The 27,968-nt window shown below is 39.4% G+C and overlaps 1 protein-coding gene across 4 annotated transcripts; it reads right to left on the bottom strand.

Annotated features, from left to right (window-relative positions):
• Positions 1 to 668: 668 nt before the first annotated feature.
• LOC125174385 (cell cycle control protein 50C-like) lies at positions 669 to 27,351 on the bottom strand. 4 transcript variants are annotated; one of them, XM_047873939.1, is made up of 8 exons: positions 27,253 to 27,351; positions 25,446 to 25,644; positions 21,501 to 21,611; positions 12,920 to 13,021; positions 11,848 to 11,935; positions 11,314 to 11,454; positions 3,981 to 4,190; positions 669 to 1,220 (listed from the first exon to the last, which is right to left on the bottom strand). In XM_047873939.1, exons 2-8 carry the CDS (start codon positions 25,635 to 25,637, stop codon positions 1,030 to 1,032), a joined length of 1,035 nt encoding a protein of 344 aa, XP_047729895.1. In that variant the 5' UTR covers positions 25,638 to 25,644; positions 27,253 to 27,351; the 3' UTR covers positions 669 to 1,029. The 4 variants fall into 4 exon arrangements, with proteins under 4 accessions (XP_047729895.1, XP_047729894.1, XP_047729896.1 ...); XM_047873938.1 differs by having other exon boundaries at positions 27,229 to 27,351; XM_047873940.1 differs by lacking the exon at positions 27,253 to 27,351 and adding an exon at positions 25,741 to 25,873.
• Positions 27,352 to 27,968: the final 617 nt, after the last annotated feature.

Below are 27,968 nucleotides of genomic sequence, written 5' to 3' on the forward strand. Positions count from 1 at the left end.
ATAATTCAAGTATTATGAATAAATACACATCATTTGCTTTCCAGGATATATCATCTAATATAAGTTCTAGAATTGTTTTGTGTCCTTAAATGCTGAATACAACTTTTGAGAGAATCTACAACGTTCAGTGCTTCCTTCTTAACTACATGGATAGCTTTAGGAAACCCTCTGGCCTTTGTTTTTGGTGTATTGCTATATATTGGGTGGTCAGAGCACTGCCATAATCTTTGCTAGGTATATACTTAGCAGAGAAAACTGAGTTTTGAATCCTTAGAAAGAAGAGAATATTGAATAAATAAGTTTTTAAAAATCATCCTGATTGCTAAATTCACTGCTCAGCAATTGTTAGAAAGTCTGTAATTTCTACCAGGCAATGAAGACTCATGGTCTGAGACTGAGGTTAAAAGTCTTTGGGAACCCAGACTTACTTATGTCTGCTGATGGCATTCTTCCCTAGGCATTCGCCAGCCTTTGGCACAGGGCTTCAAATAAACACCTGAGACTTGGTTTAGAACTCAAGGATGGGGGCACCTGGTGGCTCAGTCGGTTAAGTGTCCAACTCTTGATTTCGGTTCAGGTCATGACCTCACGGTTTGAGTTTGAGCCCAGCATTGGGCTCTGTGCAGACAGTATGGACCCTGCTTGGGATTCTCTCTCTTTCCCTCTCTCTCTGTTCCTGCCCTACTTGTGTGCTCTCTCTCTCTGCCTTTCAAAATAAATAGATAAATTTAAAAAATTAAAAGAAAAGAACTCAAGGATGACTTATCTTTCCCATTCCAAGGACATTTTACTAAATACATAATTATGCTGTTCCATCCTTCCTCCTCCACCGCTTTCTCCCCCTCTTCTTCCTCTTCTTCACCCTGAAACTCTCAGTATTTATCTTTCTGGGATTGCACTTGGTCAGTCAATCCAGTTCCCCTTGATGAAACATCCCAGTCATTTCAAGCCTTGTCAGAAATCATTGGCTCTGTTAGTTGCTTCATTGTCCATTTCTGTGTTTTCTTGTTTTCTTTTTAAAACTTGACTTTACCGCTCGATGAAGAGCGTTCTCTTTTCTTTCAGCATCAAGTGGATTGCCATCATGGAAAAGGCAGCCAACCATGTCACAGCTCCTGTCACTGTGTAGGCGAGACCTAAGAAAAGGCTACTGCCTCCACTCCATGTCAGGGTGGAAAGAACAACTGATTTTTCTCCTTTGAACCTGGTTACTGGAAAATCTAAAACAAGAAGACCTGTTAAGGACCTATCTCGACACTGTCAGCTCTACCACTGTATATCCTCAATATAGTACCAATATAGTATCCTCAATATCTGAACCACATAAATTTGTTGTTTTGTAGGTTAAAAGAATGGTTGAATATTCAATGTCATATTGTCTAATGTTTACCAAGCAATGTGGTGTATCTTGCTGGAATGAAATTAAGTAAAAAGAAGCCTTCTCTCACCATAGCTCTAGTCTATAAAAGAAATTCTGACACAAATACATCAGAATGGCTTACGGACAACTAAATTATGAACAAATATATTTAATTTCCTTTGGCAGACCCAAGGAAATGAAAAGAATACAGATGGGTTTTACAGCAAGCCTAAATTTATGTTTATGAATCAGGAAACCCAGCGTAGGCTAAAGTCCTTCATAGACTGTTTGAATTTCTACCTGAGGGAAAATTCTTCAAGACTAGTGAAGAAGAAAAAATAATGAGATAGATGGCAAAACATTTTTGGTGGGAAAGCTAAAGGTAGTGCATTCATTTGGGTTTTGAAAAAGCAAACATCCCTCACTGCCGGAGAGAAAATATTTGAAGTGGGTTTGCTATCGTTAGCATTTTAATGATGTCATTTTGATTATGCATGTGGCCTGAGGTTTTTAAACATCTGGTGCCTTTTGTAAACCAAACTAATAAACAAATAAAGGCTTCTCATAGCAACGGCACAGGACAGAAGCATTTCCCAGCAAAGCTCTTAAACGGCCTCGAATCACTTGGCAACATGCGATTTAAAGGCACAAGGAAATTAACCAGTTTCCTAACAAGGAAACAAGTTCTCTCTCTTTCTTTTCCATCAGAATTCTTCACTGTCACTAGGTCCTTGAGTGCCACTTTGACCCACCTGCCTGTTTTCTTTCCTCAGTTCCATTAAGATCATTTCCTTGCACAAAGAACATCTTTTCCCCCTTAGGAGTGGTAGGTGTTTGCTGCAGCTCAGACATAGCTGTTCTCCTTGCATAGCAGCCAGGCTGTGAGGCAGGCTGGGTACCGCTCACATCAGGGCTCAGCATGGTGAGCACAAGTATAGGACTGAAACTCAGGATCTAGGTTCTGCTTGCTAGATTTACACTTGAGAGTCATCAGCATTAAAATATGACTGTGAGCGAAGTCACCTGAGGAGAGCTTGTCTCCAGAGGAGAAACAGAGTGTCTCCTTTGTTTGGAACCCATGCTTCTCCTCAACTTGAAACTCCTTATCATGCATTGTGAGGACATAATTGGTTTTTTTCTTCCTGTTTTGTGATTGCTACTGTAACTGGTAAGGCAGTCATAGACAAAGTTGGTGGCACCGGAAGATCTAATTTGAGAGACCGCTGTCAAGCAACTTTCAATCTCAAATTTGGGGGGGGGGGTTGCTAAAATCCTATTAAAAAGGTAATAGTCTTTGGCTTACTCTTTGATGTGTATGGATAATGCTGCATAAGAGAAATCAGTTTGTGGCTTTCATTTTCATTTTGGGAGACATGAAAATGAACAAACTGAAGGCAAACTGTACTCCTCATCAGTGAACAAAAAGAAGGCAACAGGCTGAGAAGTAGAGACTATGTCACGTCGTTAGGGGCGTCTTTGACTGAGGAAGGTCCCCCTCCCCTGTTAGGATGGAGATATCCACGCTCCAGGATAGAAGAGAAGATGGAGCTGGGAACTGGAGCACATGCAGTCAATTCACTTATTCTCAAGTATTTCTCATTCAAGCTCCCTGAGAGGTATAGAAACTAAGGAGGGAGACAGCTTTGTGTTAAGATCCTCTGGCCTGCCACGGGCCCCAAGAACAACCCCCAGTCAGTAGCCCTGAGATGCTACTGGAAGTGCTGATGCTTATTTGGGCTGATGTCCCAAAGTTTTTACAAGCCCTGGAAAGTTTCAGCTTCAAGGAGAATTAGGAAGAGACTTTAAAGTCTGATAATGACAGTGAGTATAAATTGCTTATAAATATATATAAATATATATATATTTTAAAAAACAGTGTTTGGTGTCATTTTGAAATTAAGTCTTTTTGTTTTTAGATCAAGAGTTACATTTGTATTTTTGAACTAAGTAAAAAATTCAGAATCTCATATGAAAGCATGTATCTCCTAACTTGGACCTTATGTCTGTAACCAAGGCACTGACCCCTACTAGCTGGCTTTGTGCCAAAGGAGGGAAGAATAGCGTCTTCAGAGCACAGCTTACAGCACACATCACATGGGTTGGATGAACCCGACCTGCTTCTTGAGTCCGGGGCTCCCTTGGTCTATAGTTTTGCCTAGAATAAAAGGCTCTACAGTCTGTTTTCATTATTTTTAGCCCATTTTCTACATTTACTTCTTATCAAATTGCTCTCTCTTCATTACTATGGTCCTCCAAACTCATCCCATCTTACATAGCAGTCTTCTCCTCTCTGTTAAAGATCTCAAGGCTCCGTGGTACTTAATCTTTATTGGAGGATAGAAATATCCCTCCTTACTTACCCATACCTACTTACCTGATACTGCTTTACTGTTATTCCTAAAAAACCCATTGTACACATTTGATTACATAAGGTGTAGAAAAACAGCTATATGGTGGCAAGTGACAGTATTACCTATGAGAGAACTATATATTTCTTCTTCATATAGATAGATTAGATTGTAGAATAGAAAAGTAAAAAATGAAATAATTCAACAACTAGTGCCCAGATGGACACTGATTTTCCTTCATCCCCAGGAGCAAACGTGGTATAAAAGGATACTGTAGGTAATGTTGAAACTGTAGTTACCAGCAGGCAAGCCTTCAATAAAATACTGTACTCGATTGAGTCGACGGTATAGTTTTTTGAAAGTGGGAAAGGCAGCTGTCCGCATCCACACAATGAAGTCATCATTGAGGAAGCCATTGTTTTCCGTATCCTCTAAATCCAGTTCATAGACAGGTTTAGACCAGTATGGGGGCTTTGCGGTTCCTGTGGGAAGAAAATAATGGACATGGTTGAAAGAAATCATCTATACCCATTCAGTTTTCCTTAGAATGTAGAGAATGAAAAAACTTTTGCATTCTTAAGAGAAATAAAAATTAAGACTTAAAAAAAAGTGTGTGTGTGTGTGTGTGTGTGTGTGTGAGCATGTGTGTGAGCTCTCTGAATACATAACCACTAAAAATAATGGATTAAAAAGACTCTAGAGAAATGTAGGGGAAATGATGATTTGTCATAGGGTTAAAAAAGAACAGAGCATCAAATTATATGTATATTATGTGTTCAACTACATTAAATGCATATAAAGCACTGAGAAAAAACAGGTAGAGAAAATTATAATAGTGGTTGTATTCAGTGATATCATCATAGGTTCTGTATTTTCTTTAACTTCATTAGTAACTTAAAGAGAGAAAATTAAAACAAGATATGATCATTTCACCTAACTTGGTTAATTGGTAAGGAGAAAAAGAGTGACAACCCTTGATGATGCAATGGAAATGGGAACTCTTGAACAGAGCAGAGAAATGTGTGGATTAATAACACCTCTGGCAATCTAGGAACATGCATCAAAAAGTTTGATAAGGGTGCCTGGGTGGCTCAGTCGGTTAAGTGTCTGACTCTTGATTTTGGTTCAGATCATGATCTCACAGTCTGTGGGTTCGAGCCCTGCATCGGGCTCTGCGCTGACAGTGCAGAGCCTACTTGGGATTCTCTCTCTCCCTCTCTCTTTGCCCCTACCCCTGTCTCTCTCTTGCTCTCTCTCTCTCAAAATAAATAAACTTTTTTAAAAAAAAGGTTTAATTATATTTTGGTCTAGAAATTCTACTTCTAGAAATGTAATCTAAGGAAATTATCATGTCTGTGCATGAAGATCGTGTTAAACAGAGATTCTCTGCAATAGTGTGCCTAAGAGCTGAAGGCTGGAAGTGAGGAGGAACTGGTAGATGGGAGGAGGTGAAGAGCAAAGGTACTGCAAGCCTCTTCTGAATCCAGGAGGCCTAGTCGGTTTGGGTGCTGTGGGAATGTTGGAAGCACAGGAGGGAGGGCCAGTGCCAGGAAATGAGTCTGTTGAGTTTAGTCTCATTCTCATACTTCCCACTTTAGGGCCCATGGTGGGCATGTCTGCCTCTCCCACTCTACAGCAGATTCTTGAGTACAATGTCTTCCTCATCTTTTTTCTGCTGGCATTTAGTCTAGTGCCTGGCACATAGTAGGTATTCAATATATGCTCAATAAAGGAATGAGTGGTTCTAATTAAAGCTGACAGAAGTTGATCCTAAAAACTATATTGAATTTTAAAGAATGAGTTAATAATGGAAAATTGTTTAATGAACTTTTTAGTTCCAGACAATTGGTCCTAGTATTTGTAGAATACAAAATGAAAAAGGGAAAACCACTCTTTCTCAACTCTGACAATTAACTAAACTATTTTCTCTTAAAAGAAACCCAGTCATGTTTTCTAAGCATGGGGTGTGGTGCTGGTAAAAGTGAGTACTGTGTTTGGTTGGATTAATCTGTTGAAGTATGTTTGTATTCTTAAACACTTCCTCGGGAAATAATCCTTTGCTGGAGAAACTTCCTCTGCAAATTCTGTGGAGCTCACCTATTTTGACCCTTCCCAAAACTTCAATCACTGTTGCCAGAAGAATTTTGATAAAAATTGAAATTGCCTTTGGTACCCATACTGTGGACCTCACCCTCTGTCTACTTTAGCCAGAGACATGCCCTAAGACAATGTGTCCTATGGGCACATTGACACCCAAGTCACCCAAGGAGCTTGTTAAAAATGTAGGTTCAAGCATGCCTTCTCCTACCAACCCCCGCTCCCACTCCATCCCACTACTGAAGAGTATAAGAAGTGTGGTTTAAGAGGCACCACTTTTCTTCATTTTCCAAGTTGGGTCATTTACTTTTATCCATTCATTCAACAATAAGCTTTTCTTGATTGCTCACTATGTATGAAGGAACAGGGATATAAAACTTCCTAATTTCCTCAGGGAATTCACAGACTTGAAGTGGGGATGACAAGTATTCAAATAGATAATTACAAGATAATGTGGTAACTCTTACAGTGAAGGTAAGAACAAAGTATAGCAGGAGATGAAAGCCAAGGCCCCTTTGTGTTATAGGCCTGTGGTTATGTGCGAAGACAAAACTATAGAATGCTGCCAAGTTCCTTTCAAACAGTAGGAAGTCAATCAGAGATAAAGTGACCATACATGCCCGTTTGTCTAAAGTAGTTCCAGCTGATGTCTGTTGTCTGTTATCCCAACTGACTTAGCATTTACCCCAAACAAATAATAAGTTTATAACTCCATCCCTCCACCTTCCAGGTCTTTACGGGTAGTGTGTGAAATACCAATGTGCAGTGAATGGAGTACTTACTTTAATGTGTAATTAGTGAAAGATAACCAGAGACCCTTTCAATCAAAACACAACATATTCCTGTGACCTCTGCCAGCTGTTTGACACTCCAACTGATTAGGTCATAACCTCACTCTTGGCCTGTGAGATGCATGAAGATGCCAGTCTATAAGCCAGTGGGATCAATGGGAAACATGGGAAATTATAGGTTACATTATACATACATGATATATGTGGGAAATAGATGCTGATCGATCTTGCTGAGAGTCATCTGAACTCCCTTGCAACTGTGGTTTTATTATTTATTATATGGTGCAAATATGTAACTATTTTATTGTTTGGTATCAGTTTTTATTTGCTAGTAAGTCCCTGTAGCTGTGAAGAGTTAAAAAGGGAACACATATGTTTAATATAAAATTAAGTACAGTTTCTTGAGAAAGTTGATGAATGTGAAACTTGCAGTGTTAGTTGACATTTACCCCACAACAGGGGAATCATTGTGATGTCAGTGACTGAGTGAAAATTAAAAGACATAAATCTGCTGAAGAACATCAGAATCTACTTTAGAAGTTTGTGGCTATTTTTAAAAAAGTGTATCCAAAGACAATGCTTTACCTCAGATAGCTATAGAAGGTCTATTTATATCTAATAATGTGAGCACGACCTTGACTTGTCATTTAGATCAAGTGAGCTTCCTTCTCCTTTTATTTAGAGGATTTGTTGTTGTTGTTGTTGTTACCAAAAAAGAAAAAAAAAAGCTTTCATGTTTTGCCTCTATTAGCACAAAAAACCACTTTGTAAACAGTTAAATGAGGCAAGTTTCACATTAGTGTCTTCAGATGTTTCAAATAGAAACACCAGACAAGTTAATTATAATGCTGGTCTGATTTTTTGGGTTTGATTTTTCATGAAATCAAAGCAAGGCTTTTAGATATTCAATCTTGAAAGATAAAGCCTCTAATATTATAATAAATTGATTCTAAATTCAGTTAAAAACTTCAAACAGCAAGTGTAAATTTTTGGCTTTGTAGTGATAACATAAATACAAATGTGGTGGAGCACAATATCAGAATAAAGATAATGTTCTTAATAAATTGAGAAATTTACACAACAATGTTCTTAAATTGGTTGTAGTACATACATAATTTATAATTATATCCAAACAAGCTACACTATTTTACCATTCAAAAGAAGAGCTGTAGTTGTGCAAATTTAAATATTTTTGAAACTGAACTTCAAAATTTTTACAGTAATAGGGATGCTAAATTAAGGAAATACATCAGCATGGTATGTGGCCTGTCTTTGTTATATATCATCAACCAGAAATTTAGAAATGCTTGAGCCTTTGAAGAACTATTTTATATACCAAAAGATGTGTCCTACAATGATCTCAAACTTTTTTGGTAAATAAGCCCTCTAACTTTTGGTTGAATTTAATTCAAAAGAGTTGAAAAATTTTAAACAAAGTATCCAAAATATGGAATATCAAAAAACTTCAGTTTTTGATTTAATGAATTATAGTTATTGAAAGCCAAGCTTGCAAACAAGAAGATATTAAAATTTACCCCCCAAAAAGCAGGAAATTATTGAACATATTACATAATAAGAGTTCAAAATGTGTACAAATTTAAATTTTAAATTCTACGATTGTGGGGCACCTGGGTGGCTCAGTTGGTTAAGTGTCTAACTTGGGTTCAGGTCATGATCTCACAGCCCGTGGGTTTGAGCCATTGTCAGGCTCTGTCCTGACAGCTCAGAAACCTGGAGCCTGCTTCAGATTCTGTGTGTCCATCTTTCTGTGCCCCTCCCTGACTCATGTTCTGTCTCTCTCTTTCTCAAAAATAAACATTTAAAAACAAATTCTATAATTCTGCTCTGGATATTTCAATTTATGTAAAAACTCTTTTGATGGAGCTCCTATTTTATTTATTTATTAATTATTTTGTTTATTTCATTTCATTGTCTTTTCTTTTTTTTTAAAAGTAGGCTTCGTGCCCAGTGCAAAACCCAACACAGAACATGAACTCATGACCCTGAGATCAAGAGTCAGACGCTTAACTGACTGAGCCACCCAGGCACCCTGGAACTCTTATTTTTAACTGAATAAAAAATGTTTTTCTCTTCCAGAATTAAATGATATCAAGAAAGTTTAATATTGTATAGCATCTGGAGGAGGGGCCAAAAATGGCAGAACAGCGTGGAAATTTTTGTTTGCATCTCTTATCCCTGAAATGCAGACTGATCAACACTAAATCATCTCACACACCTAGAAAACTGATTTCAGGATTAACACAACAATCTGCACAACCTGAACCACAGAACTCAGCAGGTACATGGTGCAGAGAGGTGAAATGGGGGAGAGAGAAGCTGTGGAGGGCAGGGAACTGTATTTGCTTGCGGAGAGAGGACAGAGATGGGGGAAGAGTACTGGAAAATCAGCCCCCCACCCAAAAAAAAAAGCAGCTGGAGAGAAAGTGGAAAAGTGGAATCAGTCACAGGGACGGAACAAAAAAAAAGGGAGAAGGGAGAAGGGAGAATGGAGAGGGTTTAAGTTCCATTAAGACTCTATAAACAGGGGAAGTGCAGAGTCTGAAACTCTGCAGCTTGATACCTGGAAGTGCTCTGGTGGGAAGGGCAAATCCCCAGGAGCAGAAAGCGAGGTCACACGGGAGAGGTGGTTCCCCTGCTGGGAGGACATTTGGTAGAGGCTGTGTGGCCTCCCCACAGGCAAAGGCCCCAGTGGACCCTGGAGAACAGCCACATTGGCTGGTGCTGGAACAAGGACATTAAGGGGAAGCCTGGTGCCAGATGTGTGTTGTGATTTTCCATAAACCCTGAAACACTGCTGCTACAAGATCACATGAACTGTTTTTGGAGTAGACTGGCACCCAGCTGCAGTCTCTGGGCATCAGCAGCAGCAGTCTCCCAAACAATCCTGGGGGTGGGTTGGCATCCAGCCATTGCTCAACAAGACCCTCCTCCAGAAGGTCTGAGCAGGTCAGAGCTGCAGTCCCTCAGAAGTCAGGGGTTGGGAAACACAGCCGCATCTGAGTCAGGTGCCGCCTGGCAACCTGACTGCTTGGTCACAGACAGTGTAAAAGCGGGTAGTGGACAGAAGCCCAAGACAAAGGAAGGGTGCTTGATTGCCAGTCACAGAGAGCACAGAGTTCTGATACTGGAGACTGGGTAGCTGGGTGACACCATTTTCAGCCCTTCTGCACATGGGCATACACACCTACATACGCCACAACAATCCACCCCAGTAAGCTAAGCAGCACCATCTAGTGGAGAACAGACCTTTACACTAAACCCTGCCTAACTGGGCCAACAGTGCTCTTGACAAACACGTCTCTCCCCCTGCTTAGTTTATGGACTACAAAGTGCTTCATAGCTTCACTTCTATGGGAAACCAGATGTAATTTCAATGGTACTTCATTCTATTCGCTGGTCCTTTTATTCAATTTTTTTTCTTTTCTTATTCTTGAATACAGAAAAAGAAAAAAATCTCTTTTTATTTTCTATTTTTATTAAAAAGATTTTTCTTTAACTTTTTCTACTATATTTTTTACATTTTAAAAATTTTTAAAATTCTATTTGACTTTCATCGTTTTATTTTATTCTATTCAAAGCATTTTCCTTTTTTACCTCTTTTTTCCTTTTCTAATTTTTTCCTTTTATTCTCTAATCTGTCAAGCCTTTTGGGGTAGTATTGACATTTTAACAATATTTATTCTTCCAATCCATGAGTATGGACTTTTTTTCCATTTCTTCATGTCTTCTTCAATTTCTTCCATCAACTTTCTATAGTTTTCAGTGCACTGATCATTTACCTTTCTGATTAGGTTTATTCCTAGGTACCTTATGGTTTTTGGTGCAAAAATATTTCAATAAAATGTTTTTAAAATAATAGAACAGATTCATTAGAAAAATAGGCATGTGGGTTCCCTGGGTGGCTCAGTTGGTTAAGCATCTGACTTCAGCTTAGGTCATGATCTCACAGTTCATGAGTTTGAGCCCCACATCAGGCTCTGCGCTCATAGCTCAGAGCCTGGAGCCTGCTTTAGATTCTGTTTCCCTCTCTCTCTGCCCCTCCCCTGCTTGTGCTCCCTCTTTCTCTCTCAAAAATAAATAAATGTTAAAAAAACTATAAGAAAAAATAAAAATACAGAGGCATGTAATGAAGACAGATATGGCCAAGAAACTGATTAAAGTATGTGACTATCCAGAATAATTATTCTGCTTATGTTATTTTTAATGTTCTAATAATAAAGTAGTTTTTTAAGGTTGTTTTAATATACACAGATATGTCATTTTAAGTTTTGAAAGAATTGCATTTTAAAATAGTTTGTATAGAATTATTTTACAGGCCCACCAATAGGGTAATGTCAATTTATTGATAAATAAATACAAATTTCAAACAAACATATGACTTGACTTATTCTCGTGCCCCTTTTTACTCTCAAAAGTGCACCAGGTTGGACAATAAATTACATGGTAACCCTAATTACAGATGAAGCAACACGTTTTTTAAAACATTGCCTTTTTCCAAATGATAAACTGAAAGAACCAGGGCACCAATCATTTCATGTTTCTGATAGGTATATGATGGAGGTGCCTGCAGGTAGGGAAAGTTAGAGCAAAACGGAGGTCAACAAAAAGTAAAGAAGGAGGTATCATAAACATTTCCCCATATATAAAAATCAATGTTTCTGTAAAGAGGTAAAAATATTTAACATATGTATCTTACCTGTAAATGCACTAGAAAGATTAATGGCACTTGGATTCCGAAACTTGACATACTTATCTGTCCACCATGTAATTCCGCTCCTTAGCATTGGGACTTCCATATGTTTAGATGAATTAAGGTTGTAGGAAAGAATGATGGTATCTGTAAGGAAATTAAAAATTGTCAGAGATATAAGCAAGCATTTTTGCCCCACTTCAAAGTACAAAACCAGACACAGATGAAAAATAAACTAGGGTTTCAGTAGACTCTCAACATGCCTACATGCAATAGGTGTTGGAATTATAAGACTATTCTTTTTCTTGCCAAAGCCTCAAATATTGGAAAATACTGTCAAGCTCCATTTAGCTCATGTTCCCTAACTACTTCAAATCTCTGGTAAGGGAGAACTTATTTGCAAATGAAATACCATAAGTCAATGGATAATGCATACAAAAATTTTTCTTGAACTGCCAGTTGCAGAGTTGATCTTCTGGACATTTAGGTTATTACACGCTTATGAAAAGGCACACCAAGGAGACAGGAAAAGTCACCTACCATTGAATATGCTGTTGGCAATAGCACCACAAGGAGCGATGGGGGTCCCATTGTGGGACTTGCTAAATGGAGCACAGTTTCCAACATCCTGGATGCAAGATGATACAGTAAAGAGAAATGCTTTGGTAAATTCTCTTAGAATGTTAAAAGTGACAACACTGGCAATGTAAATCAACCCACAGTAATTTATTCACACATAACAAGATTATGGACTGCTACCAACTTTTCCCAGACTTCTGGCTCACTTAGACTCAGAAATTTTTGTGTTTTGGAGACGTGTGTGTGTGTGTGTGTGTATGTGTGTAGTTTTTTCCCCCTTATTAACAATATGTAACATACCAATATATCTGCAGAAAGGAACTTAACTTGCTGGCTGTGCTAAATATCACACTAAGCTACACTGAAATACATTTTTAAACCCCTTTTTTGTCAAAGTGTAACTCATATTCTGAAACTATACAAATGGTGAGTTTATATAGCTAGATGACTTATCACAGGGAATCCATACAGCTAACTACCAGAATGTATCTAAAAAGAGTGGTTGCTAAAAAATCATTTGATTATCACTTGCATATAATAATCTCAGTATGGAAAAGGTTTCCTTCTAGCTTTTTTTGCTAGCGTGGTGAGTATCATTTATCAAGAATAAAATTTTGTGTTCTAGGTGAGAAAGGATATTTAATTAAACCAAAGTCTTTTAATCAATCAAGTAGGGCTGAATTTCCTTAATCTGGACTGGAATGAACGTCCCAGTTATTGGAAGAACAATGGTAGGTATACAGGGAAATGGATTGAGACCAACCACTCAGAGTTACTACCAAAATGGTTGGTGCAGGAAAGGATAACCATTTAATTGGACAAGATACACATTACTGTTTTGAAGAGAGAAACCATGCCTCTCAATAGCAATTATACTGAAAACCCAGCTCCTTCAATTTATGCAAGAATGAAATGAGCATTCCTGCCTTGTAAAACTTTACGTTTTTAGTTTATTCCAAACTCTCTTTTAGACTGAAAGATCCACCTGGTTTTTAAAAAAAGGAGTATTATACCAAATTAAATAAAGTCTTACCTTTAAATCTGTACCCACCAGTTGGCTATTACTTCTGGATAGAATATATCGATAAAGATTCTGATAGAAGCCATATAACTTGTAGTACAAATAAACATTGCCCTGTAAAGGAGAAAAGCAAGAAGAGCAGAGTAAGAAGAATTAACTAGAATATTAATAAACACAGACAGGATTTCTGTAATAAAAAGTACCACAGAAAAAATTGACAGGAACTGAAAATTCCTTTCTTAAAATTTTTTTTCAAATTTTATTTTAGAGAAAGAGAGCAAGTGAGCACAAGTGGAGCAGGTACAGAGGGAGAGAGAATCTTAAGTAGGCCCCATTTTCAGCCCTGAGCCCCACACAGGGCTTGATCCCACAACCCTGGGATCATGACCTGAGCTGAATTCATGAGTGTGATGCTTAATGGACTGAGCTACCCAGGTGCCCTGGGAACTGTAAGTTTCTTTATATCAAACAGAAACCCAAGAAATCATTTTAAAAAATCAGTGATGGAAAATCCTCATTTACACAGAATTATTAAAATAACCAATCAATTTATTTGAGATGATTTTGTAAGGGCTACTGTGTTCCTGCCATGAAAAGATTTTAAAACCATGAAAAGATTTTGTATTCTCAATATATAAAATTGATGTAACAAATATTGTTGTTTCCTAGCAATAGTAGGAAAAATGCTTTGCCTAGGAGTTGTGGTAGGCATCAAAGCCAATGATTTCAAAGCAAATCCTTGAACATATTTGAAGCTGGAACCACCAAGCATATTTGGGTGCATGTGAAAGGCATGAAATTAGCCCTGTGTGGTCTGTCTGGCTCTAGGGGTTTTGTCTTTGTATCCCTAGGATCTAACACAGTACCTGGCACACAGCACTTGCTCAAGAAACGGTGAACCATTCATTATGGACAAAAAAGGGGAATAGAATAACACATGGTTCTGAAAGAAAGGTGATTTTCACCTTAGTGATAAGTCACCTTGTTGCCATGAGAGATGGTCCTTTTCATGTATGCTGTCCTATGAGGCAGCCTCATCACAGGCTACCAGCATGCTTATCTTTATAGTGACATACCCAAATTCTCCAGCAGACTTGATACAGATTTTACTAACAGCATATATGATGCAAATGGAAATGACCAATGTGGCTGTTTATAATTAATATACTACCTACCTCCAAAATAATGAAGGCCTGCATCCAAAAATATGAAGGTCTTTATTAAGTGCTCTCCATATGTTAGATGCTATATTCAGTGCTAGAAATACAAATGTATTCCTTTACAATCTCCTGAGTCAATTGATTCTCTTTTACTATGGAAAAATGGCATTTTGGAAAGGCTTCTGGTCTCACCCCAAGGACACTTAAGTGGGTGAGTATGGAAAATGTGAGCTGGTACTCGGGGCAGGCTGGAAATAAGGGTCATGGTAACTGTGGCCAGTTACAGAAAACAACAAAGGCTGAAGAGCTCAGTCATTTGTAAGAGAAAAGTGTCTGGAACACCAAGAAAGGGGAGATTCTGGGTCACGACAGAGAGGTAGGCTGAAATACCATAAACAGAGAGTGTGTAAGGTGAGCGAGCCAGGCATAGCAAGAATGACTGATCACCTTTCCTCACCCAACAAGCGAACCTCTATTGTTGACCCATAACTATAGAAAATATGAAACCCACAGAGTGGAATTTACCATACATTTTCTTGGAAGCTAAAAAGAGAATTCCACTTACCCAAAGTTATATGTTCATATAAAGGACAAAATAAACAGGCAAAGAACACTCACCACACCAGGGACAGAAGTGTTTCACTAACCTTTTTTCAATGATTCTTTGTCCAAGATTTAACTTAACAGAGCCTCCCAGACCATCATTTTTTATTGGTCCTAGAGGCATAAGGTACTTTATGGTGTTGCTTCTCTTTAAATTCAGTGGCACTTTGTGTAGGATTCCTAGTTTAAGGCAGTCTTCTGTGAATTTACTGACTAGCATGTGTAATGTGTGCTAACTGGTGAACCGAAGGCCCTGTTGTTGCCCTAACTGGTTTGGTTGGATTTTTATGAGAACATCTTTGCCTGAAAGGAATGGTTAGCAGCTGGTAACATTTATTTGACTTAAAGGTTTCAAAGGACACAGACAGATGGAAACTAAAGCCCTTTAAGAATTTATCTTTTTGAATTTTTTCTTCAAAAATTTAAGTAGTCTGAGACTCCAGGAAGGAATCAACCCTGCTGACACCCTGATTTCAGACTTTTGACTTCCAGAACTGTGAGAGAATGGTTTTCCGTTGTTTTAAGCAACCCTTCTGCCCTGCCAGTTAAGCAACACTAACTTTTTTTTTTTTTCAATTGAAGTATAGTTGATACCCAATGTGACATGAGCTTCAGGTGTACAACATAGTGATTTGACAAGTCTACACATTATGCTATACTTACTACAATTGTAGCTATCATCTGTTACCATACAATGCTGTAACAACACCATTGACTATATTCCCTATGATACACCTTTTTCCCTGTGACTTATTCATTATATAAATGGAAGCCTGTATCTCTCATTCCCCTTCACCTATTTTGTCCATGCCCCTACTCCCTCCCTCTGTCCACCACCAGCTGGCTCTGTGTTTATGAGTCTGTTTCTGCTTTTTAAGCAACACTTAAAAAAAAAAAAGTTTAGGGGCGCCTGGGTGGCGCAGTCGGTTGGGCGTCCGACTTCAGCCAGGTCACGATCTGGCAGTCCGTGGGTTCGAGCCCCGCGTCGGGCTCTGGGCTGATGGCTCGGAGCCTGGAGCCTGTTTCTGATTCTGTGTCTCCCTCTCTCTCTGCCCCTCCCCCATTCATGCTCTGTCTCTCTCTGTCCCAAAAATAAACGTTGAAAAAAAAGTTTATTTATTTTGGGAGAGAGAGACAGAGAGACAGAGACAGAGAGAGAGGGAATGAGTGGGGAGGGGCAGAAAGAGAGGGAAAGAGAGAATCCCAAGCAGGATCTGTGCTGTCAGCATGGAGCCTGACATGGGGCTCCATCCCATGAACCATGAGATCATGACCTGAGCCAAAAACCAAGAGTCAGACACTCAGCAAACTGAGCCACTCAGGTGCCCCATAAACAATACTTTTACTTTGGGGGAGCAGCATGGTGAGTTGAGGAAGCCAAGAGAGGGCATAGCTGTAGAGAACTAGGATTCTGATCTATAAAAACACATATGTAAAACTTCCCTCACTGACTGCAAATATCACTTAACCCAAGTAAAACTCAGTAATTTCCTTACAGTTTATATCTGACTTACCTAAAAAATTGATTAGGGGTGCCTGGGTGGCTCAGTTGGTTAAGTGTTCAACTCTTGATTTTGGCTCAGCTCATGATCTCAGGTTTGTGGGATCGAGCCCCCAGTCAGGCTCTATGCTGGCAGCACACAGCCTGCTTGGGATTCTCTCTCTCCCTCTCTGTCTGCCCCTTCCTTGCTTGCATATGCACTTTCTCTCAAATAATAAATATATAAACTTTAAAAAATTGATTAACACTAGCCATAATCAATATAGATGTATTCAGAATATTACTAATGCCAACATGCTTTCATTTGGGATCATAGGGGAAATAAGAAAGGGTCACATAAAACCAAAGCTTCCTAGGACATAAAGCCATACAACTTAGGACTTTATATTTCCTGCATTCATTTAGTCTTTCAACAAACATTTTCCGAGCATCTACCATATAAAATAGACTGTGCTGGGTACTGTGGAGGAAGCAAAGATTCATATGTTCATTCAATAAACATTAATTGAGCACCTATAGTGTGCCAGGTAACTTATAGGTGCTTGGGACACAACAGTGAGAAATGGACAATAAACAATACTATATCATAAACTATTAATTTATATGGCAAGTTAGAAGGTGATAAGTACTAATGGAAAAAATTAAAATTACAGCAAGTTAACAAAGATCAGGAGTATTACAGGGGTGAGTTGAGTAGATATGTTGCAGTGTGAAATAGGATGGCCAGTGTAGACCTTACTGGGGAGAGGGCTGAGTCAAGACCTGAAGGAGGTAGGGCAAAAAGCCAAGTGTATATCAGGTACAGGGGACAAGGCAAGAGAATGCCTGACTTATTTGAGGAGTAAGGGGTCCACTGTGGTGAGAGTGGGGTTGGGGGAAGAGAATGGAGGGATTGATTAGGTCAGAGAGGAAATAAGATGACAAATCATGTAAGGCCTTGTAAGAACTTAAGATTTCACTGAGTAGAAAGAGGAGCCATATGGGGATTTTTTTTTAAGTTTGTTTATTTATCATTTTTATACCCAACATGAGGCTCCAACTCATGACCCTAAGATTAAGACTCATGTGCCCTTCCAACTGAGCCAGTGGGGTGCCTCCACTGCAGGGATTTTTTGAACGAAGGAATAACATATGTCTTAGGATTTAAATTCTCACTCTGGCTGCTATATTGAAACATGAATATAAGCAAGGAGACCTATTAGGAGGCTATTTCAGAAATCCAAGTAAGAGGTGGAATGGCATGGAGCTAGGTGGTAGCACAAGAGGTGGGAGAAGTGGACAGATCCTGAATATATTTTGAAGGTAGAGCCAACAGGATGGATTGGGTGTGAAATATCAGAGAACAAAGGGAGTCACAAATCACTCCTTGGCTTTTGGCCTGAGCACCAGGAGAATGGAGCTATTTTCAACTGAGATTGAGAAGTCTTTGGATGGGTTAGGGGTTTTTGTTTTTGCTTTTTTTTGGGGGGGGAAGAGGGGTGTAGTGGATAAGGGGAGAAGTGGAAACCAGGAATTCAGTTTTAGAAATGTTGACTTCAGATATCGATTAGACATCCACATGGTGACATTAGGAAGGCAGCTGGAAATATAATTGTGGATTTGGAAGAGATATTTGGGATAGAGATATAAAATGGTGTTGGCAATAGATGGCATCTAAAGTCTGGAGATAGATGACATTTCCAAAAAAGTGAATGCAGTTAGAGAGGAGAAGACTGAAGACTGGGACTAAAGCCCTGTGGATCTCAACATAAAGAGTTTGGGGAAAAGGAAGAACAGCAAAGGAACCAAAGAAGGGCAACCAGAGGGCTAGGAGGAAAACCAAGACAGTATGGTATCCTGAATGCCAAGAGAATAAAGTATGTCAAGGATGAGGGGATGGTAACCTGTGTCCAATGAGTGACAAGGTACTAAGGACTGACTGCTGGATTTATCAACATAGAAAGTCATCGGTTTCCTCACAATTTCACTGAGTGTTAGGGGTAAAAACCTAATTGGACTGGGTTTAAGAGAGAATGAGTAGAGAGGAATAAGAAGTAGCCAAGATAGACAACTCTTTTGAGGAGTTTTTCTGCTAATGGGAAGAAAGAAATGGGACAATAGCTGGTAGGGAAATTGGGAGAACAGAAGAGTAGTTTGTTTATCTGAAGAGAAGTGAAATAATATGTTTTGTATGCTGGGGATGATTGAGGACAAAGAAAAGCTGGCGATATATCAGAGGACAGAACTGCTGAATTAAGTCCTTATAGAGGCAAGAAAAATGGCCTCTATGCACAAGTGGAGGTAAGACTTCAAGACTGGAACAGGGATAGCTTATCTACGGTAACAGGAGGGAAGGTTGAGCGTGTGGTGCAGATACTTGCAAGTGGGTAGTTGTGGTGTGACATGCAGAGCACGATCCTTTAAGTGGAGGAAATGTGTCCACAGGATATCACACAAGTGATTATAGGTTCATCAGAAGAATGAAAGCAGTGCTCCCAAGAAACAAATGTGGGCAAACTCTTTCTGGAGACATGAGTGAAAAGGAGGCTCAAGGAATGCTTACGAATGTTAGGCATCTAAAACAAGTGGCAGTGAGTGGGGAGATTTTCCAGGCAAATTAACAGCAGAAACGTAGAGTTCTATCAGGCAAAAGCAAGTTGGCCAGTTGGCAGAAGTACAAGGTCTCCTTCCTCCTTTACCTTTTTATGAAAAGGTAGCTGGGCCTCAGGTGGTCAAAGAGCAACCTGAAACAGTGTTTTTTTGGGGGGGCAGGGAAGACAGTGAACTGATTTTACGTGGTTTAAAGTAGGGAAAACCAAAGGCTGGGAGTGCAATTAGGTATCTCTGATAAGGGACCAGGAGGTCTGAGCTGAGGCAACGCCTAAATAATGGAGGGGACAGAGTGGTTGGAGAGATGGATTGAAGAAAAGTGCCCACACATCAGAGGCTTAGATGAAAAAGGAGCAGGCAGGGTAAAGTCACAGAGGAAAGTTTAGAGCCTTGGTGATGAGATCTTTACCAGAAAGGGAAGTGATGAGTGTTTTTCAGGAGAGGATGGTGAGTCTGGTTTGGGACCAGCTGAGTTTGAAGTGGAAGCAGGGCCTTGAGGTGGGTAGCTAAAGGGGAATGCTCAGTGGGAAGCTCAAGAGAAGACCTGCCTATACTTAGATCCTTCCATGCAGAATCATCTATGAAGAGGAGGGAGAAGGATCAACCAGGTCAGGGAGGAGGACGCCATTGGTGGAGGGGTGTGGAGTCCAGAGCACAGGAGAGGACCTTTGAGGAGTTCAAGGGAATATAGTTTTTTCATTTCTTGAGTACCAGGTAAGATAAAAGATGCCTCTGGGATCTGCTAATACAGGGACAGTAATTGAGGGATGACCCCAGCTTTCATGCTCTGAAATCATCCTGTGTTTGCACCAAGGCCATGATGTCCCTGGCTGCTCCCAATGGCTGAGCACAGTGGAGATACTGAGGCAGACTTCTTTAGGGACTCTCTTTTGGCCTTGCTGAAACTTTCTAAAGAGTACACTGCAGTCTAACACATTTCTCCCTCACTTCCTTCCTCCTTTCCCTCCTCTTTCTCCTGTGCCTTTTCCCCTCCTTCCTTCTCCCCTTCCCTTTTCTTCACAGGGTTCAGAGTTGTGTTGTGGTCTGACAGCTGTCTCAGTCTCTTCTGGCTTTCTCCCCATTTTCCCTCACAGGCAGTCCCTCCAATAAATCTCTTGCATGTCTAATCCTGTCTTGGCATCTGCTTCTTGGAGGACCCAGACTAACACAGGACTTTAATCAGACCAAGAGCAGGAACTTCTCTTAATATTTCTTTGGCACTTCTCAGTGCCTGACAGTGAGCGAGGCCAAGAGTTGCCTTAGGGATTAGAAAATTGTATATGTAGACGGGAATGCAAGCTGGTGCAGCCACTCTGGAAAACAGTATGGAGGTTCCTCAAAAAACTAAAAATAGAACTACCCTACAACCCAGCAATGTCACTACTAGTCATTTATCCAAGGGATACAGGTGTGCTGTTTTGAAGGGACACATGCACCCCCATGTTTATAGCAGCACTATCAACAATAGCCAAAGTATGGAAAGAGCCCAAATATCCATCGATGGATGAATGTATAAAGAAGACGTGGTATATATATATACAATGGAGTATTATTTGGCAATCAAAAAAAAAAGTGAAATCTTGCCATTTGCAACTACGTGGATGTAACTGGAGGGTATTATGCTAAGTGAAATTAGTCAGTCAGAGAAAGACAATAATCATATGACTTACATCATAAGACAACTTTAAGAGACCAAACTCATGAACATAAGGGAAGGGAAACAAAAATAATATAAAAACACGGAGGGGGACAAAACTGAAGAGACTCATAAATATGGAGCACAAAATGAGGGTTAATGGAGGGGTTGTGGGAGGGGGGATGGGCTAAATGGGTAAGGGGCACTAAGGAATCTACTCCTGAAATCATTGTTGCACTATATGCTAACTAATTTGGATTTAAATTAAAAAAAGAAAAAAAAAAAGATCAGTGGAGGGGTAAACTTTAAAAGATAGTAATTTTTATGGGAAAAATTTTGAAATCGTTTTGAATTCCTCAACTTCCTGTAATTAAAGACTAGTAAAAATTGGATCCAAATCTTAGGAGCTTAATCTTCCTAAGGAGAGTCTCTCTCCTTCTTGAACTTGTCTTTGGCACCATCGTAGTAGTTATAAAACATATTTCTGGGAAAACATTATTCCTTGTATACATGTAACTGTTTGCATCTTTGTACCTACCTTTCAGATAGGGCAGTAAAGTGATATGCCTTTGTGCAAAAAAAAAAAAAAAAAAAAAAAAAAAGAAAAGAAAAGAAAAGAAAATTGTATATGTAGAATGACTTAGGGGTGGGGTGGGGGCAGGGGGGAAGGAAGGACAGTCCCAGCAGGTGTGTGACCCCTCACACTAACTCACTGTGTGACCTTGGCCAAGTCATTTAGCCTCTCAGCCCTAATTTTCTCACTATAAAATGAGTGGTTAGACTCAAAGATCTCTATAGTCCCCTCTTCTGTTGACATTTGGAATAAAGTCTGTCTCATTGATGTTAAGAATTATGTTAGAAAGTTGGACAGGTAAAGAGTCTAGAAACTTAGACAAAGGAGAAGAATAGCATTCCAAAGGAAAAAAGTAGGGAAAGAGTTGTGCATGAACTCAACACTTTATAAGATCCCTCACCCCCACCCTGTTTTATTTTTTGTGTTTTCAGATTTGGAAAGCACTTGGTGGAAATCATGAACTTACTGCCAAGTGTGAAATAGGAGTAGATCTGTGTACAGCCAGTTGAAGGCTCTTGAATTTCACGTACCTGCATTGTCTCTGAAAGGTAAAAGGGAATAGAGCAGGTGCATTCTTTGTCAAAATTAATAGCATCTTCTCGAAGTTCTGCACAATTTGCACATATTTTTGTGTATTTAATCTATCAGACAGGGAAAAGAACAATTAGTAATTGAAAAGTTACATGAGTACATTTCTTAAAAATCAAGTCCTGAGTCCACCACCTAAGCCTTCAAGCTCTCTGGGTCAAGGGCATGGATGCTGGGACATGACTGAAAAACAACCTACAGTAGGGGACAAAAGTGTTTCTGCAGATGCTTGGGAAGAGTGGGCCCTTTTACAGTCTTTCACTTTGGGACCTGGCAGCGTTTTGCCACTGACCTGGAATTCAGTGTTTCTACTGCATATTTACGTAACCAGTTGTGATAAAGGCTCAGGTCTTGATCATAAAGAGGTGTCATTAGGAAAATATTCGTCAATGACTCACAAGAACTGGGCCTACAGCTTGAGACTAATCAGCTTTATGGGGAAGTCACTTCACTGTGTTTCCATTCTATTGTATGGAAAATATTTATACTAATGAATTTTTCTACATGACATCAAGAGGAAGTTATTAAAAAGGACCAAAAACAGAAAAAGAAATGCTTCCAAAATGTAGGGTTATTTATATACGTGGAATAATTCTGCTTTAAGTGTTATCACATTCTGTTTTTTAAAAATCAAATTCTGTGAAAAATGGTATAGTGGACTCTTTAAAAAAGGGCGGTGTGTTTCAAATGAACAAATCCTATGAGCTTTGGCTGAGAGCCTCAGTTATGTAAAGATACAGCTGGAAGAAGCCTAAGGAAGGGAGGCTCACAGAGAGGCCACTGAGGCTGTGCATTTCCCTTCTGTTTCTTCCTCATTGTGTTGAAGAATAATTGGAAGATTATGGGAATGGGGAAGAGCAAGCAAGCAAGCAAGGGAGTGGCCTTCTCCTTGGTAAACTGCCAATGGGATTTACGATTCTTTGGGAGGGAAGACCAACAAGAAAGACTGGATTTTTTAATCCTTGCAAACCACTGGAGTTTTGAAGCCAAAACTAAATTAAAAATTAGCCAAAAGGCTACTTAATTGTACCTAGATGCTTATATTTACTTAAATCTTTAATTAATTATTAAATCATTCTTTAAATACACAGGAAGGCTTGAACTATTATTTTGGAAAATATTGATGCCCTTTCTGTTTGTGAAACTGCATTCTGATTTTTAAAAAGCTTTAAAGAACAGGGCTCTCTCAGAACTGACAGCACACTAAACTGTGACTGAGGAAACTGGGGTTCAGTTCAGCCAATCTCTGACCTTGAGTTAAATACTTAACCTCCAGGGCCCACACTTTGTTCATTAGCATTATTTTATCTATCAATTAATCTGTGACCCTGTTGTAGTAGTATACATTTTGCTCCCTGCATTCTTGAGCCCTATTAATGCAGAATTAGAAAAAAATGGTGATCTTTGAGTAGATGATATCTAAGGTGCTTTCTAGCTCTAAAAACTTTATGAGGTAGCCAAACCAAGGAAGCAGCCTAAATGTCCATCACAACTGATGAATGGATAAAGAAGATGTGGTATATATACAATATAGCCATAAAAGAGAATGAAACCTTGCCATTTGCTACAATGTGGATGGAGCTAGGGAGCATAATGCTAATAAGAGAGATAAGTCAGTCAGAGAAAGACAAAAACTATATGATTTCACTTATATGTGGAATTTAAGAAACAAATGAGCAGAGGAATAAGAGAGAGAGAAACAAACCAAGAAACAGACTTTTAACGATAGAGAACAATCTGATGGTTACCGGAGGGTAAGTCGGGGGCGGAGGGAGAGTGAAATAGGTGATTAAAGAATACACTTATCATGATGAAAAAAATAATAAGATAAATAAAAAAAAATATGAGGAAAACATATCTCTGACCTACTGTCTCAAATGGCCTTATAAATCTGTAACTCTAAAATGACAGCAAAGACCACAGTCTGCTCCTTATATAATTTTGGAGAGGCAGGAATGATCATTCTTGCTTAAAGTGAATTGGAAAAAGGTCACTTCCTTGTTGTCGCACAGGGCTAAGTGAGAAGAGGAAAGCCACTCAGAACTCTTCCACTGGGTCTGTCCTTGATCACATTGGCCTGGGATATGTACTCCATCTTCTCACCCAATATAATGAAATACATCCATGTGCAAAAGAGGATCTCACTGTCACAGCAGTTTCTGGTTTTCTTGTATAAAGAAAAAAAATGTTAGAAATAGTCCTATCTGAAGTGACTTTTAAAAAAAGTCAATTGGAAAATCTCCTTAACATGATAAAAATCATTCTGTTGAAAGTTGTTTGCGGAATGGCTTTAGTGAACCATGGGGTGAGGTTCCCTTCACATGCATAGGGTGACAGCATTTAGCAATGGTGGCCTCTTAATGGAGGCTGCACTTCATAGTGGGTTGGGGTGGATAACCAGGAAAGAAGCAAGGAGGACATGGGAAAAGCAGAAGAACCAGAAAGGGGCTGGTGAAGAAGAAAATAGAAAATTAAGTAGGATGAGCTGTTTGTGGAAATAAGTATCATTAACCTTGTAAGCCAGTTACTTTGCCTTCCACAAGGCAAGTATAATTTTCTCTTGCCATTTTGCATCTGCCCCTGGTGAGGCCTGGTGGTTTACATCTTACACCAGAGAACTCAAAAGGACTTAATGGTATTTAGTTCCTGGGGAGATAAATTGATGGGAGCAGAAAATAGAAGTGGAAAGGCATTAGAACAGTGTGGTTTGGAAGGAAGACTGGGGCCTGAAACGGTGTTTTCCTCTTTGAAGTCCTCACCATTTGCCCTAATCCATTCCTTCAAGAGTTTGTGCCTATTATGTACTGACAGTGTGCAAGGAAGGGGCTGTGGATGTGCTGAACAAGGCAATCATGGCTGAGCTCTCTGTTCTTCACACATACTACCTTACCTGCTCTACCATTAGCTCATTGAGGGCAGGTATCAACTTACTTATCTTTACTCATTTGCAAACCCAGCAGAACTCTTAGCACCTTCAGACACTCATAAATGTTAAGCCAATGTTGACAGACTTGGCCTTCATACTTTTGTTGTTAGCCATTATCAGGAGACGGAATAGATCAGCTTTCCAAGGCTGCCTTCAGAGTGGAGGTCATAGCCTGGAGATGTCTGGTAATCTGCTCAAAGCGGATTTGAATGAAACATTTGCTTACTTTGTTAGACTGAACTGAATGTGGGCATGGCTGATCTAACCGACCAACTCTTATGTCCCCTCCTCAGACCAGCTTCTCAGATTCTCATCCTCCAACAGTTTGTTAATCACATTGACAAAGGCTTGCCATGGGGCGGGGGGTGGTGTGCCCTTAGTTTCAATTTTTCTCAATCTTGAGTAGAATTTGGTTAATTTTTCTAGGTATCCTTAAGAGGCCAGAAAGATTTGGGTTCTTGCCTTTCCTAAATTAATGATCTCAGAGGGAGTTCACTTGCAAAGGGAAAGACAATGCTTGAAAGCGGGACAAAATTGAAGACTTCTATCTCTGTCTCTTCATTTCTTTTTCAGCGTGACTCATGGGCATCCGGCAGTCATGTGGCCCTGCCTCTCCTTCTCCTACCGCTATGAATCCTTGGTCAGCACTTTGCCAGCTGAAAAAGCTTCTGCTTTGCCAGGTGCCTGTAAAGAAATGGCTGAGATGACCAATGTGAGAGTAACTGTCCTCAAGAGGGAGTAGGAATGAATAAAGCCAACATACAGAGGCTGCCATCATCTGCACCAGCTGAGAAAGGGATGTTCCAGTGTCCTCTATTTCCAGTCTCATCTATTGAGGGGCTCTGTTCTCATACTGATCGCTCACTCATTTATAGTTCTAAAGCTGAAAATTCTTAGAACCTGCCTTAAAAATGTAATGCTTTAAAAATGTAATGCCTTAAAATTGTAAGACGGGACAAACCTCTATTTCCTTGATACTCTTTGCAGACAATATAAGGATGATGCCCACACCAAGGCAGAATGCTCCTGTGGCAAAAAAGCCAGAGAGGACTCCAGTGGCCGAGAGCTGTAACCGGTAGGCGGGCAATTGCTGCTGCTTCAAGGCAGTGTTGTCTGGCAGTTTGGATTGGCAGATCTGGGATGTCTTCTTCATTTTGGTCCTGCAGGTGATGGGGTTGTACTTTTGAGACATTTATAACATTGCTACTCATAGTAATACTGCATAATGATAATACTAAGTTAAGAATTATATGAACCTTCCTCTGTAGTTGCTGTCTTTCTTCTTCCCAGAATTATTCAACTGAACCTGATATTCAGCAGGAACACAGCTCTCTTCAATCAGCCATTGCTAGGTATATTTTACTTTAGGCTCAAAACAAAACAAAAACAAAAACAAAAACAAAACAATCCGCCCCCTCCCCCCCCAACAACTTGTGCTAAATGCCATGGCTAAAAGGAATAGTCCCCAGTAGGGGACTAAACCAACATCTGGTGACCTTGGGAAGCAGTTATAACAGGCTATTTCTGGTATGTGGTGACTAATTCAGGGCAAGCCCTTCCTGAAAGGGGGAAAATGGATTTATCTTTAAGAACTTGTCTAAAGTCTTGGAGATTAATACAAAAAACAATAGGGCTATCAGGTTTTTTACAAACATGGCTGCCTCTCACATAAATATAAACTAAGTTGGAAAAATGCTCTCAAATTACAGCTAGCTTTGCTATTTGTGATAATGATGAAGAGGAAAGGAAACAGGGATTGTGGAACACAGATGTCTAATCTCAGTAACTCCCAATTTTTTCATCCATAAGAAAGACTCAGGTAGAAAACGTACATAAAAGCATCTAAACTTCTCCCAAGCATGTGCTTTGGAGTAGCTCAAATGAGGCAAGAGAAAGGAAGAGGAACATAGATAATCGGTTAAATGTTCAATATTGCCATACAGTAGAATTGGTTTGGTTTGGGGTTTTTCTCATTTATCAGAAATCTCCTTAATATCATTTTTATTAGGCTGTTAATAATTACTTCCTCTTCTTTAAGATGTATTTAAGATACAGAATTAGAATTAAAAAAAATGAGTTTCTAATCTTCCTTTTTAAATTAGCATTAGGCAGAGAAGCCATGCTGGAGTATTTTTATATTAAAGAAAGCAACAACTTTGGCAGGTGTAGCTAGTTGAAAAGAATACAAAATAAATGCAAATGCTTACACTAGGCGTGTAAAAGTCAGAGTCAAAGCTTCCCACTTGCAAACTGGGAAAAGCATAATACCAGTGGGAACTTCTCAGCAAGTCACTTGAATCTGACTTGGAGATGGTGAAGAATATGGCTGCCAGTATCAGCCTTGTGTGAGAAGATGGCAGCAAACACTTAACTAATTCATATCTACCATTTATTTCACTAAGTAAACATGGTCAAGAACTTGGGTTTAAAAGGCAGTAACAGCCTACAAGATTAGATTATATGTGCATGGTTGGCGTAGAAAATAATCAGGTCTGTCTGCCATCTACGTACTTGGTCCAACATTGGGTGGGATTATACTACACAGATAACACCTAGCAAACGGGTCATCACAGTATCAAATCTGTAAGAACAGAATTTTTTAGACTTTTTATAAAATAACAAAACCAAACTAACCAAAACCCCAAACCAAAAAACCTTTACATTAGTATATAGTCAGGGCTCTCCAGAGAAACAGAATTAATCAGAGGTATATAAAGAGATTTTGTTATAAGAAATTGGCTCACATGTTATGGAGGAGGCTGGCAAACCTGAACTCTGTAGAACTGATGTCTCAGGTTGAGTCTGAAGGCCAAAAGGTGGTGTAGAACCAGGTGCTGAGGTCCCAGTTTGAAGGCTATCTAGCAGGAATAGCTGATGTTTCAGTTGGAATCAGAATTCTCTCTTCTTGGAGGTGGGGGTGGTTTGTGGGGGTGTGTGGGAGGTGGACAGGTCTATTTAGGCTTTCAACTGACAGGATGAGGCCCACCTACAGTAAGGAGGGCAATCTGCTTTACTCAAGCCCACTCATTTAAATGTTAATCTCTTCCAAAAACACCCTCACAGAAACACTCAGAATAATATTTGATCAACTGTTTGGGCATCCTATGGCCCAGTCAAGTTGACACATAACATTAACCATCACAGTAGTAAGTGAACACATATCTGGGACAATGTTCTTGAAATAGCCAGATCTTACCTTATGGGAACTTTTTTAAAAAAATTAATTTATTTAAATTCAAGGTAAGTAACATACAATGTAGTATTGGTTTCAGGAGTAGAACCCAGTGATTCATCTACAGGCACTTTTATATTTACATATTTTTCTTCTAAATAAACCTACTCCAAGCATACAAATATACTTCATATACTCTGCTTTTCAAATTTCTAGAACTGGGTTCCTTAACGTCAGTAACTTCCTTAACTGATTAGTATTTTGGGCCAGATATTTCTTTATTGTGGGGCTGTCCTGTAGGATGGTAGAATG

This window comes from Prionailurus viverrinus, chromosome C2, assembly GCF_022837055.1.
Source record: "Prionailurus viverrinus isolate Anna chromosome C2, UM_Priviv_1.0, whole genome shotgun sequence".
Lineage (NCBI taxonomy): Eukaryota > Metazoa > Chordata > Mammalia > Carnivora > Felidae > Prionailurus > Prionailurus viverrinus.